At 41.5% G+C, this 18,459-nt stretch overlaps 1 protein-coding gene across 1 annotated transcript in view; it reads left to right on the forward strand.

The window, feature by feature from the left end:
- The window catches only part of SYNE3 (spectrin repeat containing nuclear envelope family member 3), a 56,930-nt gene that overhangs the window by 13,477 nt on the left and 24,994 nt on the right, over window positions 1-18,459 (forward strand). The window contains exons 2-4 of the mRNA XM_009907878.2: window positions 10,168-10,325; window positions 13,516-13,688; window positions 14,128-14,437. Of these exons, the coding sequence (XP_009906180.2) occupies window positions 10,182-10,325; window positions 13,516-13,688; window positions 14,128-14,437 (627 nt within the window). The 5' untranslated portion in view covers window positions 10,168-10,181. The remainder of the gene's footprint in view (window positions 1-10,167; window positions 10,326-13,515; window positions 13,689-14,127; window positions 14,438-18,459) is intronic.

The raw sequence follows: 18,459 nt of genomic DNA on the forward strand, positions 1-18,459 counted from the left end.
ATGTAAGAGTGAGAAGAATAAGCATGGGCTTTACTCTTGCCGCTCAGGACAGTAATTATCTGTGATCACAGCTTTAAGTAACTCCCTGGTCCTCCTCACCAGAGGGTGGTCTGCTGAAAACGTGGCTTACTGCTGTGTCCTGCTGCCACGTTACTCTTTATTTTAGTTTTGTTTGGAGTTGGAGTAAGCTCAAATCCCCTTCAGGTTTATAAACTATAGGATTTTAGGCTTCAGTCAGGCTAGAAAGACTACTAAAAAGGTGGTGCTGCTTCATCTCGGAAGCAAAATCATCCCTGTTGTGAAATCCTGGGCTGTCAGAGTGCTGGAGTTGTGGCGATGCTGGTCTCTTTACAGAACTGAAAGCTACTTTTGCTCCAGCAGCTGCTAGAAGGGGCCTTTGCAACTGAAAGTAGAGATGCAATCTTGCTCTTTAACCCACAGTGCCTGGCAAGCATGCAGAGTGGGAGGATGACAAAGACATGGAAACTGCAATAGTTCAGGCAAAAATGAGTCATGAGAAAGCAGCCAGTTTTAGTAAATTCCACAAACATTCTCATCCACTTTAATTTATATCCACCATTTTGCAGTGGTCTACTTTGTTTCTGAACTTCAAGATGAAGTTGCTGGCAGTTCCAGTAGTGTATTTTGTTTGGGGGATAGGCAGGCCTTGTTTCACCCATGGATTTGTCTGAACACAAACCAGTACTGGATTACAGTGTCAAGCCTGGCATTATCAGCTTAATGCAAATATTCGTTTAAATTATGTCCATAGTGCTGCCTATTGAGGTTTAGTGCAGTTAGGCTGCTACATGTTTTTGACATTTGAAGCACTTGGCTCTTAACAGTGGTCATTTTTCTATAAACAGATCTTCCTATTCCACACAAATTAAAATCTGATATATTTTCCACAATCATATGCTTTGATCTCATGAAAGTAACTCATATTTTCATCAGCAACTTTGATATTTAAAAGTAGTGTTGTTCTGCTTGCTAACTACTTTTTCTTTGCTTCCAACGAATCTCACTTTCACTATATAAATACCTCCTTAGCATCCTTCTAGTGATAACATTTTGAAAGATGTATCTGAGAAATCTTGCCTTTTAGGGAGTTAGTCCTTCAGCTGTTTTTCTAACAGGGACAAAAGATACTGCGCCCTTGGAGAATACTTGTGAAGTACTTGGAGATGGCTTTATTTTTAACAGGTATTTCCAGTAAATACTTGTTTTAGAAGATTTACTAGCTTACTGTTCCCAGGTTGCACACAGTTGCTCACTTAGACAGAGGCATTTGGCTGATGGTAAAATAAGATTATAATAGGTCACAGGTTTCCTGTGGAAGGCAAGTTGTCCCACCTCTGTCATGGGTCCTTGCTTGGAAGTGCCCCTCTCTCTGACTGACTCCCCAGTGAATCACAGGGTGTCTAGTTCAAGGTGTTCCTAAGGGTCAGTGCAATGAATCCTCTCTCCTGGTGTGAGACACTTTGTAGTCCCAGGATGTTTGCAGACCTCATAATGAGGCCGCATGCTCTAGCAGGGCTTGAGGACCTCTTTTTGAGTATTGCTGTCTTCAAGAAGTGGGTGCAGGACAAGTGTGGTGGAACCACCACAGCTTGCCCAGAATACAGGAAATGCAGCTGTATTATTTGTCTGCCTCTTCCATCCACCATTCCGTTTCCCTAAGTAAACACTGACACCTTGCTACCACAGCTAGACCCTCTACAATGTGTCTCTAATCTCTTTGGGACAGAGATATTATCCTTTCACCTGTAGAGTACTTCTGCTCACCACAGGGTGCTGTGAAAGCAGGCTCTTCATACATGGCTTAACAGTGGTTATGAAATTCGCCCTCGGAAGCTACCATGTGAGAAACTGAACAGAAACAAGAGCCACAGCCAGCTAGCCAGGGAAGACAGATGATTTCTTACAGAGTTGTGATGCTAAACCAAAATTAAGAGCACAACTATGGTATTAAGAATCACAAGAAAGTGTTACTTGGGAATGGTCTATGAAGCCAAACTAATGTACAGAATGTATTTGGCAAATAGAAATAACCACAGCTTTGAGAAAATGAGATTTTCCATACGATATATAGACAATATGAGATTGCCCATATGCAATATATGACCAGTAAAAGAGGAATTATCAGATAGATTATTCACTCTGAGATGTTCACCTATCTCTAGCCAAGAGGCAGATGCCACAGAGATTTATTAGCCAATCTATCAGTTTTGTGACTGGCATCCAGTACTGAGGGATCATGCAGTCTGTGGAGGACAAGTGGGAGATAATTACATACATAAATTCTAGCCTCCAGAGACCATGAGATTAATGCTGTTTGCTTGCAGTGCTTTTTTTTGTTGTTGTTGTTGGCTGACTGATGGCAAAACTCTTTGGGAGCTGAGCAAACCTGAAACCTAGCCTACTTTAGCAGCTGGCAAGATGTAGACTACTGGTTAGCCCTCAGGTACCTTGCAGAGGCAATTTCTGAAGCAGATACCCTGGATCTGAAGAGTCACTGCTGAATTTGTACAGCAGAATGTTTAACCTGTGTTTTCCCAGACTAAAGTCTGTGAATGGTATCTAGGAAAAGGAAGCTTCTTGTCTTTAAAATCATTAAACAGAGATCTGCATTTCTGTAGTGCCACTTGAAGTGGTATGTAGTAAGAAAGGCTGAAAATCACTCTCTGCGGTGTTTATTAACTGAATTACCTGTTTTGTTCTTGTCCTTTCAAGTATTTCCTTATTGCCCAGAAGCAAGAAACCAAGCGCCTTTGAACCTGAGATGTTATCTGTAAAGAGTATAGAGATAGCCTTACTCTCCAGGGGGACCTGGTGAATAAATGCTTTAAAGATCAGTTAACACCTCAATGTGGGGATAGAAGATGAAAATCTAAACCAGACATACGCGTAATACTCTGTCTCCTTCGTGGTGAAAAGAAATTCTAGACCAGATTGCTCAAAGCTCCATCCAACCTTGACTTGTATTTTACTTTATTGCATCATGATAAATCATCTTGTCTTGTAAAGTGACAGAAGTGTATATGGAGTGAGAGAGATCTGTAATTATGAGTCCGCACCTGTACTTTTAACTTCCAAATGGCTTGACGATTGAAGTAAAAAGATGAAAAACATTGTGGTCAGATCTACTATTGTCATCCTTGACACTAAAAGGAAGGATAGCCCCAGGATGCATCTCTGCCTTACTTGCATATGAGGATTCCATTCAGATACAGAACTATTTTAAGATTTCAATCTTTTTTTGGAAATTACTTTTTAGACCTGCATTTTATTTCCCACAGCAGTCTGAGAAAGCCAAAGGATACTCCATATGCCCTGGCTCTTACCAAAGTCTGAAATCAATTTTTAAATGAATGACAGAAAAAAAATCAGGGTGTTTGTTGTTTGTTTTTTTTTTTTTTTAGTTTGTGCAGAATATGTCTCTGGTTTTCAGTTTTATATGTAAAATAGATAGAAAATTGCCAGGTATGATCATGTTGTGGCAGAATGTCTTATTCCTATGAATTGTTTTGTAAGGGAAAAGAAATGGTTATGCTATGCATGAGTGCTGTATATACTCGTCATTTCAGCATTCTTTGGTTAAAGGATATGCTTTATAACAGTAGGGTATGGATGTGTTAATTCCAAAAAACTATCTATTTTCTACCTCATTAATTAGGGTAAACAATCACTGACTGTCATAAACATTCACTGTAAATAACACAGGAAAAGGCTGTGTTGGAAGATGGCCACGGTGAGACCATTAATGTTTTGGATGTCTAAAAGATTATACTGGAAATAACTACACCTCTTTTGTTTGAGACCTTGAGGGCTTCTGTTCCTACTCAGGCAGTTTAACTCAGCCCTTGCTACTGTGGCTATCCTGGAGGCTCTCAGTCCCTGAGCTGGTGAAGCATCCCCTAGCAGTGTGATTCAACGTAGTTCGTCCTGGAGTAGGCTGAAAATATTCAGGTTTGGAAAGACAATGGTAAGTGCTTTGCCTGTCTGAGATCTGTGCCACTTACTGACCTTCCACTCCAGCCTGAAGCAGACATGTCAGAGCTTCCAGCTCTGCTCCTTCTCAGAGTTCTTTTTACATTGTCCAGGGAAGCTGAAAAGTTATTAAACTATCCCGGATACAATTTCCAGAACCCAAATTGCTTCTCCACTCATACATTTGTGTAAAATTTGACACAGTCCAGTGAAGTGTTTCTTTGGGTTTTTTAGTCTTTTTTCATTCAGTCCCAAAACCAAATGGAAAGGGTTATGAAAAGTTTGAAATATTTAAATAATTGGAAAATGGTCTACCCAATGGTGGTGTGATTTCCTGGAACGTTTTTGTACTTTTATTTTTGTAAGAACTAACCTTTGGAAACTAGTCAAGTGGTATATGTATATAGGAATTCAGGACATATTGAAACCATTTGAAAGTCTGTGTTCTATAAATGTAGGGTTTAAAAGAATGTGTAAAATGGGAGTGGTTGTGAGAAATGTTTTAAGAAGTTTGTGGGGTTTATATTCAAAAAAATAACGTGACTTGGCAGAGATAAAACAGTATGTTTGGAAACATTGCAAACTAATAGGATAATCCTAACAAAAAGACACTGCACTTGCAAAATAACTTTAAAATATCTCAGTAGTGTATTGTAAATATTAAATAAGTAAATCTTGTGGTACCCTAGTGAGAGCTATTAGATACACTAGAAAGAATACTAAAGTAGCTGTACTGAAGGATGAAGCACTCAGAGAAATTTCACTCAGAGTTCTAGGTGGTTCACAGAGAGGATGACCTGTACCTTTCACTGTGTCAGGATCTGCCACAGAAACCTGGAATCTCTGCATCCCTCAATGGCACTGCCGCCTTATAGTCTTCAAGAGCTGTAGTGCAGAGCAGTCATCTAATTAAATTATTCACTCTTTCAGTAGGACATCTCCAAGACCACAGTTGGTACAAGGCTGCCTCTCTCTTTTCAGGCCAACACATATGGTGCATATCTGAGGAGATTTTTGTATTCAAAACAGGAGCAAAGCAGTTTTTATAAGCAAAACCCAGATTGCTGTTGCTTTGGATGAATGAGGAGCTAACCAAGAGCATATGGGTCAAGGTTAAAGGGACAGGTGACATTACCGTGAGGGTTTACTACTGGCTACCCAGCTAGCAAGACCCAATTAGATGAGGCCTTCCATAGACAGATAGGAGCAGCTTCATGCTCATAAGCTCTGGTCTTCATGGGGTCTTCAGCTTCTTTGATACCTGTTGGAGGGACAGCACAGCAGGGGGCAAGCAATCCAAGAAGTTTCTGGAATATGTTGATGCTAACTCCTTCTCCAAGTGACAGAGGACCAAATGAAGAGAGGCGCTATGCTGGATCTCATTGTTCTAACCAACAAGGAAGGGCTGGTGGGGAATGTGGAGCTCAAGGGCAGCTTTGCCTGCAGTGACCTTGCAATGGAATAGGTTACTCAGAGAAGCTGTGGATGCCCCATCTGTGGAAGTGTTCAAGGCCAAGCTGGATAGGGCTTTGAACAACCTGGTCTATGGCAGGGCATTTGGGACTAGATGGTCTTTAAGTTCCCTTTCAACCCAAACCATGCTAGGATTTTATTACCTCATTAATTCATGTTGGGACATTTAGCTTGTGGCCTGTTGGGCAAGTTAGGAAAACAGTGCATGTGCCCATAGTGCCCTGGTAAGTGTCTTTTTTCTTTAGGGAGTTTGGGAAGTGAAGGTGCATTACAGGCTTCTGACTTCCTTCCTTGCTGAATGGTTTTGTGCTTGGATGAGAAACGGAGGAGAGGAGTGATGCTGACTTAAGAAAGGTGTGTGTTGCCACAGGAGTTCATTTTTCCCACTTTCAAAGGTACAGATACAGCATGTATGGTAACAAAGCCACAGGTGGCCCAGTACAAGCCCTGATTTTGCTTCAGGTATGCAGTGGATCTGGCAGAGAAGCTGAGCAAGGGCTGAGGCATCATATACTCTTGTGGCACTGAAATGTATACTTACCCAAATACTGCCAACCTGTATTTTAGGTGACCCAGAAGATGACTCAGAGAAGGCAGGAAGACTAGTGTCTGGTTCTGTGTCTTGCATTTTCCTATTCCCGAAATGTGCTTCTATAACATCTGGATGTGGTGTTGGAGCTGTCCAGGATCAGTTATGTTCAGCACCCTGAAATATGATTCTTCCTTACCTCTACTAAGGAACTGTGTTACAGTATTTGAACAAATAAAAATTGGGTTTGCTCAGCATCTTACTATCTATACCAGAATCTCTTTTGCATAGTTACTATACTTGTTTAGTAACACATACAGAGATGCTAAACACTTTCTGCAATATAAATAAGCCTTCCACGGTATGAATTAATACACCAATACAGGTGACACTAAAATGAAAAGTTGCTTTGAACAGCTTTTGCATTTGAAAATGACTATGATAAAAACAATTTTGTGCCAATTTCTCATCTGATTACACCTGTGATTAAGGGGAGGCTTTTGCTGGCACAGCAGGTCCTACCAACAGAGCCTGTGGCCTGGGACAGGGACTGTTGTACCATGATACAGGTAGCCCTACTGGTCTGCTGCTGTTGCAGGTTGGTGTGTGAACTCTGGATTTGCATGGCTGAACAGCTCACGTCAGTGCCAGGAGCTGCTATGTCTCCTTTGTGTTTCTTGTGCTGATCAGAGCCATGTTTCGTGTCCAAAAGTACTGCTCAATCGTTTAGTCCCAATGGTGCAGCAGAAATGGAGTAAATATTATTGATCCATTAACATTTACTCAATAATAATTTATTCCAGCTTTAGGAGTCTTTGCAAAGAAATTACAAATACTGCCAATTTTCAGATAGCCAACAGCTGTTCTTCCTCCCAAGCAGACAATAAATCAGAAAACATACTTTCTTTGCAGATATCAATTCATGCCTTTAATGCCTAGGAAGGGTTCAGAAAAGACTCTGAACACTGTAGCTGCTTGCTTCAGACATGGTCTGTCTGCCTGGCATGGAGTAAGGACACCAGGACACAGTTATGTCTTGAGAGGCAGCACAAATCTGTCAGGTATTGCAGGTCAAAACTACCATGAAATCCATCTGCACACTGGGTCAGTCTGTGTGAAATGTAATCATTGTTATGGTGCAAGGTGTAGGAATTCCTTGGTCAAAGTCAGCCAACAACATTATGCAGGCACTTGGAGTAGCAGTAGTTCACTTCCTTTGCAAACTAGTGATTTTAATACCGAAATAACATTTTGTGGCTTCCTGCATCAGCTGCTTACATGGAATGGTTGTGTCTGGGATGGGGTTCTGTGTATCTGGGTTTTGGACAGAGAATCCTTATGCTCTGAGGAGGGCAGTGTGAGGGTGCTGCATTAAACCATAGAAGTTGTTAGGAAATGGTGTAGTTTTGCAGGTTTTTTTGTGTATGTGGTCTGAGGGAGTTTTACTTCAGGCTTGTTTTGGCGGGCTTGAGTTATTAGGCAAGGGAGGGGCAGAGGGGGAAGGACCCGGAGCTGCGCTGTCGGGGGTTGGTGGGAGCTGGTTCCGTGGGTGGGAGGCGAACTTCGCACGAGACACAAGGAAGCTCAGAGGGCATGGGCCAGTGGGCAGCAGCAGCCTTGAAATTGATAACCATGTATATAACAAGGGTATAAGAGCATGGTGCCAGAAATAATGAGGCAGACAGAGTTGGCAGAGATCTCCTTTTGTGTCTCCCAGCTGGAATAAAGGATGTTTGCTCTCTAAAAGCTTCAAAATAAAGTCTCAGTTTTCTTTAACAACTGAATTTTATGGTATCAAGAGCAGAGCAGGAGTGAGGTTTCTTCAAGTTAGAGGACAGTAGGTTTTCCAGTGCTGCTTTAACCACACGTGATTGCCCTCTGTTTTTTGCTAGAAATGTGACAGGCATACCGTGATGTTCTGCCTTGGCTACTTCACGATTGGAGTCCTGAAGCCAATTTTAAATACGATAAGGATGTTGCCAGTAATAGAAACCTCTCCTAGGAAATGAATTCCACTCCTCATTAGAGTGTATCCAGCAAACACATTGTGAGCTTTTGTTTCACAATAGCGTAACTGCAGTGTGCCACATCTTGCACTTAGGCACTCAGAAAAGGTTTGCCTAGAAATGTATGCATGTATGTATGCAGAAATGTATGCAACAAGGAAATTTTTAGGGGAGAGTCCCTCCAATACTGCTAGATATAATAAGGAATGTTAATGTGAAAATGAGTTCAGTCGGCTGCAAAGAGATGTGTACCCTTTTATGAGACTTCAATTATTATAGTTCAGCAACATCAGTTCTGGACCAGTCATAGTTGGAGAAGGACACAGCTGTCTAGCGATCTGCTGAGAATAACATCACTGCTTTAGCTGGATTCTTCATCCTTAGGACTCTTGTGATGCAAGTCAATGATCTTAACTCTAATTATATATCCTGTCATTTTTTTTTATATTATAGAGAGGGAGTAGCTGCCCTGTGCCATACCGCCCTCGCTAAATCCAGTGCATCCTGTTCTGTTCTTTAATCTCTTTAGGTGGGGCCACACTTTTAAAAAGTGCCCTCTAGTTCAGAGAGTTACAGCTTTTGATTGTACCCTGTCTGACACCTCTGACTTAGATAGGAATTCCTTCTTCTGTGAAGATGCAGCTTGGCTTGTCTCTGCGTGGAGGCATGACCCATCCTTTGCTCCAGAAATCTCTGTGGGTAGTGTAGCAGCTGCTGTTCTGTGAGCTGTTAAGCGTAAAGTCTGCTGAAGGCTGAGAAACGACGATTTTGACTATTTATGTTACCAGACATCAGTGTTGTTCGCACCAACATCTTGTTTCCTCTGGTCTGATGTGGGAGAAGATGCACTGGGAACTTCAGGGGAGAGCAGCTAATATTTCATGAATCCTTTTGTCTCATGAACAGGAACATTGTCAGGATGGTGGGAAGCTTTCTGCCAGTGGGCTGAAGAAGGATGACTCTCCCTTGTAAAGACAAAGCTGCTGAGAGTTAAAGTTGCAAAATACCACTTGTCCAGCTTTGCCAAGAACCATGGCCTGCCTCTCACACCAGGCACTTTCTTCCACATGAATTATTTCATGGATCTGAATTCTATGCAACAAACTTGGGTTCAGTAATTAAGCCTTAAACTTTGCCCTACAAAAAATAGTGATGAATAACAAAGAGGAAAAATACTAATTTACAAGAGACACTGACTGCTTAGCTGGCAGTAGCTGTAGGATGTGATCCAAAGCTATTTAATGTCTATGGCTGTCTTTTTGTTCATTTCAGCAGAGCTGACCTACAGAGGTCCTTATTATGATTCATCATTGTTAGTCAAATTTTGTACAACAGTGCCTAAGGATGAGCATAGGATGGCTCTCCTTTATTATACAGGCACAAAGGAGGCCATCAGAGAAGCAGAGAGCTTATGTTCTGAGCAGAGAAGATACAAGCCCACATCAACAGAGTAACCAACCATCACACCTTCCTGTTCATTTGGAAGGGGCAGTAAGTGGGTGGGAGAGAAAAACTAAAAGCTGAAAGTCTGGTATGGAATAAAAGAGGTGGCAAAAGAAGAAATCCATCAGTGTTGATATTCACATGTGATGGCTCGTGAGTGGTTTGTCGTGTCAGTCACCGGCTAGTGTATCTGAGACTCACTGCATGTGAATTCAGATAAAGTCTCCATGGTCTCAGCAGAACAAGTTAATTTTAATGGGTTTATATACCTCTAAGAGAAGCATGTTCTGAAATTCTCTGCCAGCCTGGTGTCAGGTGCTCAGTACATGAGCCTGGACAGACATAGGGAGAATTTTGTACTGACTGTGGTCTGGAAAGAAACAGAAAGTGTTTGTGATTAGTGTGGCCGATCTGGAATACACTGCAAACACCAGATTAATCTCATTTGAAAGCTTTGAATTAAGTCTCTTTACTGTAATGGAGCCTCCCACAGTTCTCCACCTTCTTTTGGTTTCCTGGTATATTTTCATCTGGGAAGGCTGTAGTGCGAATGTGTGCTCTGTCCTCAATGGAATTGTGATGGGGCTACAATTTTTGTTATTATCATTAAAAAGGAAAGCCACAATATCATTAGCTTTTCTCCCATGCTCCTTTAGAATACTTTGACTGCATTCCTATTTAGGTCTTACCAAAACCTGCTTGTTTCCCTGTGTCTTATCCTTTCAGCTTCTTTGAATGCAATGACTCAACAGCTACAGGATGAATTTGACAGTAGTGTGGAAAATGCAGAAGCTTGGATGAAGGCCATTCAAGAGAGACTGAGAATCAATGACAACACCAAAGGACCTCGATCTGCCCTAGAAGCCAGACTGAGAGAGACTGAGGTAAGGGAACAGTGATGCAGCAGTTCAGCAGTGACTGCCACCACTCCATTGTTACCACAGTTATTGTTCTGAGTTCTGGAGTTTTCCATTAGGAAACTGTTTGCTTCCCCTGCTTGCAGGAATATTGGTCCTGTGTGGATGGGTTTACATCAGTATTGTTTCTCATTTTACCATCTGCAAAATATTTACCATTGCTGTAGAAAAAGAGGATGGCAATTTGATACCACAGGCATCCAGGGTTTTCAAATTGATTTGGAAGACTGGCAGCAGGTTTGGCAGGTTAAAATGTTTACAGTCTCCTGGGAGCATGCTCAAACCTGAAACTGTTGAGTCACTGCTTGCAGAAGTCCAGCATGTAGTATGAGAGAGCCAGATCATGTTAGTGTTCCATATTCTTCTGGACTGCCAGCACTGATAAAGTGTAGTAGGCTTTGACAGAGTAATCCCCTTGTTCTTTTCCATAAACCCTGATGATAAGAGGGTTTACAACTCCTCTTTATTATCTGTCTAATGAAAAGGTAAATGTTTTAGTGTTTTGGTTTTTTTCCTTGTAGTCTTACTTAATGTCTTATATAACCTTTCTTACAGAGATCCCGTTGCAGCTTGTGTCTGCTCTCTTACTGTGATTTCACATTCATTAACTTCATTTTCATTAGATGTTATCTTGTTCTTGTAATCTCAAAGAATTAAACACTTCTGTTTGTCCCATCTCTGCTGTTCACAATTAAAGGGAGTGGCAGTGTTTGTGGTTAACACTGTAACTAATTTTATATTTGTATAACCTTCAATCCCAACTTGTTTGTTCTTTAATTTAAATGGCCACATATTTCCCATCATTATTTATCACAAAGTCTTTCTTATTGTGTGTCTATTTGTGTTTGGACTGCCTCTTCTGGAGTTTTAAAATTCCATAGAAACATTGCAGGCTTACATGGATGATGAGGTAGTTTACATGATGGTACCACAATGCCTTCAGTCTTTTTCTTAACTGTAGCTCTGGCATAATAGAGACTGTTTATGGAGTGATGGGTGATGTCCAAACTTGCATGTCAGTCATGAAAATCTCACAGAATGTTAGAGGTTGGAAGGGACCTCCAATGATCATCACGTCCAACCCTCCTTGCCAAAAGCAGGATAGCCTAGGGTAGTCCACACAGGAATGCATCCATGTGGGTTTTGAAAGTCTCTGGAGAAGCAGACTCCACAATGTCTCTGGGCAGTCTGTTCCAGTATTCTGTCATCCTCGCTGTAAAGAGGTTTCTCCACATGTTGAGGTGAAGCCTTCTGTGTTCAAGTTTGTATCCATTGTTCCTTGTCTCATTACTGTGCACCACCAAAAAGAGATTGGCTCCATCCACTTAACACCCACCCCTCAGATATTTATATGCATTGATCAGCTCCCCTCTCAGTCTTCTCTTCTCAAGACTAAACAGCCCTAGTCTCTTTCTTTTTTTTTTTTTTTTTCTGGGAAATGATGATATATACAGTTTCAAAAAGCATGCAGGAAACCTGATTAGGGATGGGGGCAGTTCAGCAGAGGAGGTGCATTAATGGCAGAGAGAGCAAGATGTAAGCTTTAAAGGTTTGTAGTGATGTAATATGGCCTGAACTGAAGCCTGTTGGCATGTGGGCTTTCAAGGAGGTCTATAACATGCAGAAAATCATATTAGATTTTTTTTTTCAATTCAGACTTTGGTAATATATTATTCTAAAGAATAATAAGTGTCATTCTCTCTTCCTGTGTATACCTTATCCACCTCCAGCTGCCTCATCCTGCCTCTTTTCTGGACCTGTCCAGCTCTTTCCAGTCCAGCTCAAGTGTCCTCATGACATGCTTGCCACTTCACCTTCTGCTGTTTTCAAATCCAGTGATCATTTTTCAGTTCCTTTTTTACATCTGGCGTGCAGGATGTTTTCATGCTTCCTTCCTGTGGTTTATTTTCTGTTAATTTGTTAATGAAAATGTCAGCCAAAGATAGCAATCATTTAAAAAACAGACTTGAAAAAGAAAAATGCCTGTATAGCCACTGCCACAGTGAGCTCTCTGGCTATTGTTTGCTTTCACTTAGAAACTTAAAATGTCAGACTTAGAAAACCCTTTACTCTTAAATTTTTCCTGTCAAGTGATAGCCATGGATTTTCTTTCTCTGGCCTAGCCTTTGCCCTGCTTTCCTGGATTCTTTTAATCACACTTTCCATAGTAGATAGTTTGTCCAAACACCTATTTGTATATCACACACAGATGTGCTGCGTATGTGCCAAGAGAACAATCTTTTCCCAGAACGTGAGACAGGAAATCCAAATGCCTGTGATTTGGTCTCACCTTTGCAGTAGCTGCCATGACATTCTTTTGAACAAATGCCATAGGTCTAATCTTGGAACTTCTTGGTGGTGTTACTATTATAGAAGCCTTTTTCTTTAAACTTGTAAGCCTGCTGTTTGCCAGAAGTTTGTGGAAGAACACCAAGGAAAGCTGATCTGATGGTATCAGAGGGTTGGATAAAGTGATGCTGGAAACTGACATCCAAATTGGGACATAATGACTCTGTTACACTGTACAGAACAGGTGCTCATTTTCCATCTCTGGTTAGAGAAAGAGAGTTTACTTAAAATTAGATGGCTTAACTTTCACGTTTCTGTTACTGTGATTTATGCATGATACATGTTTTCACCACTTCATAGCAGTTCAGGGTCAAAGTCAAATTTGGTAGCAGCCAGAAAATTCCGCTGGTTAATTTCTCTTGGCTTGTTTTCTGAGCTCGTTTTTATTTGCAGGAGGAAGCCTATTTAATATGCTTCATGATTTCTTAAAGTAGAGCTTAAAGCTGATACATTGAAGTGTACCCTGTGGAGATTGCCTCTCCACTCTTTGGCAGGTGGGGAAGAAATGTTGGCATGTTGAAATGCTATAACTTTCAGCAATGAAAAGACAGCCACATATGCTTGATTGAATGTGATCTTAGTTTTCTAGCTAACTTGAATATTTTTCAAGTGTTATATGGTTTTCAATTAAATTCAGTCCTTTAGGATGTTTAAGAATTAAAAAAAAGTGAAGAAAAGTTCGTATTTTCCTTTCAGGAGAAGCTTTGCAGCAGGGACATCATGATTCCTGGGTAAATATGACGTTGAAATTTCATCAGTTATACTTGCTTTCTTTTCATGCTTTTCACCTGATTTGTTTTTCTCACAGAAAATACGTGCACTGGAACCAGAAGGCAGCTTGAAAATGGACTTGGTTCTTGTGAAGGCAGATGCTGCTCTTCGCAACATCGGAGAGGATAAGAAGCATGAGGTACTATCTAAACTGAAAGACATTAAAGACTTGTGGGAAGAGACAGCCATATACATTACTCACTGTCACAGGTAAGACAAACATATTCTTTGCTCAGGACTTCTATTTGGTCTGTTGAGGTAGCTATCTTCACCCAGTGCCTTCTTAAAGTGCTTCCTGCCTCTTTGCTGTCTGTGTTGTAGGTAGCAGTCACTGCTTATACCAGTCCTATAAGTGTGTCAGGGACTGCATGGGGAGAGAGAGTTATGGGACCTCCATTCTCTCTGCCTCCTCAGCCCAGCCTGCCTCATGGTCTGGAATGTTGAGTTTGGCCAGGCACAGGGACCTTGTACAGAATATTTCTTCTCCAGATCAAGGAATACCTGAGAAGTGAATCCAGACCTTTTGAAGTCAGAGCAGCTAAAATTGCTGAGACCCTTGTCCTTTGCTTAGAGGGCCTTTTGAGCTTGCCACTCTCAATTGTTTCCATCATAATTTCATCTAACTCATCTCTCTTGCTCTCCCCAATAGCCGTATTGAGTGGGTCTGGCTGCACTGGAGTGAATACCTGAAAGCCCAAGATGAGTTTTACAGATGGATTCACAACATGAGGGTCACCTTGGAGCCAGACATCGAATTACAGCTTGGCTTAAAAGAGAAGCAGTGGCAGCTGAGCCATGCTCAGGTTCTCCTGAATGATGTCATAAATCAGTCAGTCCTGCTGGAAATGCTGCTAGAAGAAGCCGCTTCCTTGTTCAGCAGGATAGGTGATCCCAGTGTGGATGAGGACGTGCAAAAGAAAATGAGGATGGAATATGAAGAAATCAGGCAGGAAGCTGAGGTACACCTATAAAGAGTGGGAAGTGTCCAGATTTCACCCATATACAGTATTGTTTGCTATCTACTTCTTGAATGCTAAGGCTCACGTAGTGGGACTGAGAAAGAAAGGAGCTGAGGACCTTTGTTCTTTCAGTGGTCTGTTTGCAACAGTTGCCACATGCCAAGATAAGATGTTAATTGGGATATTGTTACACTGTGCTTCATGACATGTAAAGCAATGGCAAGCTGCTTGCAGTGACCTAGTGAATATTGGTTTAGCTCATTTCTGTATGAAGTTTGAATTGTACCTTAGCTTTCAGCACATTAGCGAGCCTTGGATAACCAGATGCAAAGGACCTGGTCTTGGAGCCAGGGAATATTACTTGCATATATATATAGCAGTTTTGAAAGGGGCAGCAATAATTCAGATCTAGAGCTGTACTCCATGCCTGCACAAATGGGAAACACAGAGGTGGGAGTCAGCTGTGGCTCCGTACTGAACTCAACTAGCCAATACTTTGCCTGATAGTAACCTTCTAGCTTGAACAGTTGTTAAACAAGCTGGCATAAGACATCTGAGTTCATCTTTAAGTGCCACTGATTTCCTTTGCTTTTTTTTTTTTCCCTTTCCTTTTCCTTTACTGGATAAAAATTTCAGATAAGGCTTGTATTTATCACTTCTGAAACTCAAGGAGAGTCAGGACTTGGGCCACAGTGGCATGGCTGAGGGGCAGATATCCGAAAGTGGACAAAAGAATTCCATTTCTTACTATCCTATATCCATAGAAATACTCAAAGGAATATTTGACATATATGTAGACACATCTATCCCAAGCATATAGAGATTAAAATCTAGTCTTTGTCTCACAGTGGATTCCAGGAGTTCCATTGGCTGGAATTACTGAGTGCAAATAGGAATAATTTTTATTAGATTGGTTCTGCTAGCTGCCTCTGTCACAATGTTGCCTACCGTTTGTTCCCACACCTAAACCCCGGGGCAGAACTGAAGCCTGACAGTGTAGGCTCTCCCTCCCTCGGTTCTGTTGTACAAAGTTAACTTCACATCACACTGGAAGAACAATACTGGGATGCTTATTCCATTACTCTGCTTGCTCTGCATATACTTTCTGCATTTAAAAACCCACACCCCAAAACACTGAGAAAAAACCCCTGAGATGTCCCCTTTCATGAGCATGAAATTCAGATATGTTTTAGCCATAAAGAAAAAAACAGAGTATATTTGAAAATTATTTTTAAAGGTAGATGTCTTTGTTAAAAGGCAGCAGGGCTTACAAAGAAGAAGAAGAGTTCACAGTATCACAGTTACTAAGGTTGGAAGAGACCCCAAGGATCATCAAGTCCAACCTGTCCCAACAGACCTCACAACTAGACCATGGCACCAAGTGCCACGTCCAATCTCCCCTTGAACACCTCCAGGGACGGCGTCTCCACCACCTCCCTGGGCAGCCTATTCCAATGACGAATGACTCGCTCAGTGAAGAACTTTTTCCTCACCTCGAGTCTAAACCTCCCCTGGCACAGCTTGAGACTGTGTTCAGGTGTTGTCTGTCTTGATTGCCATTTAAAATTCTCATTCACTCCTTTCCAACCAAATTTTTCTTTGGTTTTGAAGCAGGGAGCAGTCATTAGCTGTTTTAATAAAGCAGTCCTTTCAGGCAAATCATTTGAATACTTAAAGCCAGAATCTGTCCTCTCTGAGATTGGTTTTACATGGTGTAATTTCTCCAACTGACTTGGATACCTGCTACTGTAAATGAGATCAGGAAGTGGCTCATAGTACTTAGACAAAATATGTCTTTGTCTCCAGCCAACTGAAATGCTAGAAGAAGCTTTCTCTTTTTTTCTTTTGGGCATTGGTTACAGATACCACATTTCATAGACGGATGTAGTGAGAGAATCCAGCTGAGAAATGCCTCCTTCAGTAGGTATGGAACAAAGAAGGGAGTTGGGAAGCCTTGGATTTTACAACTGAAGTTCATTAGCTAATGCCAACATTACAGCCATCTTGGGAATCACACTGGAAAGTATTATGCTAGTTAGAGAAACACTGCCACCTCTTCCAGCAGGAGGGATGAATGAATGAAAGAGTTATGGAAGTTGTAAAAGGATTGCTCCAGACCCTCACATGATGAGAGGGCAGGCTAAATGTGACTTCCAGATGCCAGCTGAATGCCTGAGCTGCCTCACAGAGAAGGCTTGATGGTGTTTGTAGATTATGCTCGTGTTTGAAGGGCGTTTTTAGATCCCATACAGTTGTCCAGTTCTATCAGAAGGCAAGCTCTTGGACAGTGTTTCTTAAACAGTTTGCCTGTGACATTGCTTCTGTGGTATGAGCAAATGATGGTTAGGTTTTTTTACTGGTAATGTGTTCTTATGATTCCCAAATTTTAAAAACCAGAACTTTCTTTTAATTCCATTGACAGAAATATTTTCAGATGTATCACACAGTTCCTACATGCTTTCCTTTGCATAATGAAATAACAATATGCAGAGGTAGACACTTGTGGGATTTAGTATAAATAATGACTGAAGATGGTAAGAAAAGTTATGCAATACAGTATGTTGAATAGTCAAATATATTAAATATGTCTGAGCACATCAAATGAATTTCAGTCTGTGTTGTCTCTGTTAACTGAAACCTATATATTTATAATGCCAACCCTCATGTACCCTAGATCTAAGACTAAAAGCACCACGGAGGGCTACAGGAGCTTTCTGTACTCTCCTTGAGATACCACAGAAGGATTTAAATCAGAAACTTCCTTTGTGTGCTCTGTATTGCCTTCCAGAGGAGCCTTGTTTGCTTAGGAGAGGGAGTTTCATATGCCTCTCTCCACCCTCCTCGAGTATCCAGGCCTGGTCATATCCTGGCCAGATACATCTCTTCCCCTGCAGCCCATGGAAAACCCATTCTTTTCTTGTTGGTGCTCTCACTCTTTCCAGGGCCATGTCCTTGCTTAATGTCTCCTCACATTAACCAAGTGCATATGGAGCTTAACACTGTCTTGCTCCTCAAAGAGCTAACCTAACAGAAGTAATGAATACTGTATATTCCATCATTAGAATTAGAATTAGGGAAACACAGCAAGCTATGTGTAAGACTTTTCTTGACAGCTAGCACAGTCTGTCCAGATCCATGGTATCTCTTCCTTGACCCCAAGGATCAGCAGGAGTACCCAAACTGCAGTCCTTTTGGTTGAATAGCCTGGCAAGGGGTGGGTCATTTTAACTTCATTTTTACCATCTGTGTATTAGCATAAGACTATTGATAAAAATAGCTCCTCTATTGCTCCCTTTGGCTCTTCTGTTACTGCAACAAATTAGCCAGATTCCTGGGATTTGGTAAGCTTGGGCTGATTTGTTTTACTTCAATTTTGGTCCATTTACACCACTGTAAGATTGCCTTCTTCAAGTCCCTAACTAGAGGTCAAGCTGTAATTTAACCTGTATGCACCCCTGCAGATGTGAGAATCAAGGCAAGGGGATTTAGTAAACAAGTGAGATGTTCTGGATGTATCTCAGCCACAGAAGTCTGCAGTCATAATTCTGCTTTTTTGTTCTCATCCAACCCCATGTTTGCATAGATGGTGCAAGGGGAAACAGATGCAAGCTGGAGCATAGGAGGTTCCATGTGAACATAAGGAAAAGTTTTGTGAGGGTGACAGAACACTGGAACAGGCTGTCCAGAGAGGTTGTGGAGTCTCCTCCTCTGGAGACATTCAAAACCCACCTAGATGCATTCCTGTGTGACCTACTGTAGGTGATCCTGTTCTGGCAGGGGATTTGGACCAGGTGATCTTTCAAGGTCCCTTCCAGCTCCTAACCTTTTGTGATTCTGTGTGTGTGAAAGGTCCTGCCCTTGGGTAACATTTCATCCTCCATGGGAAGTAGTCATCCCTTAGCTTTCCTTCTTTTGTCCCAAGGCAAGTCAACTATCATTAGGGGAGTCACTCTTAATTTGCACAAGTCAGGAGAGCTTGCAGTGGCAGTGTTGCAATAGTGGTGTAGTGCCACCTGGAGAGT

Source organism: Dryobates pubescens, chromosome 5 (genome assembly GCF_014839835.1).
Source record: "Dryobates pubescens isolate bDryPub1 chromosome 5, bDryPub1.pri, whole genome shotgun sequence".
Taxonomy (NCBI): domain Eukaryota; kingdom Metazoa; phylum Chordata; class Aves; order Piciformes; family Picidae; genus Dryobates; species Dryobates pubescens.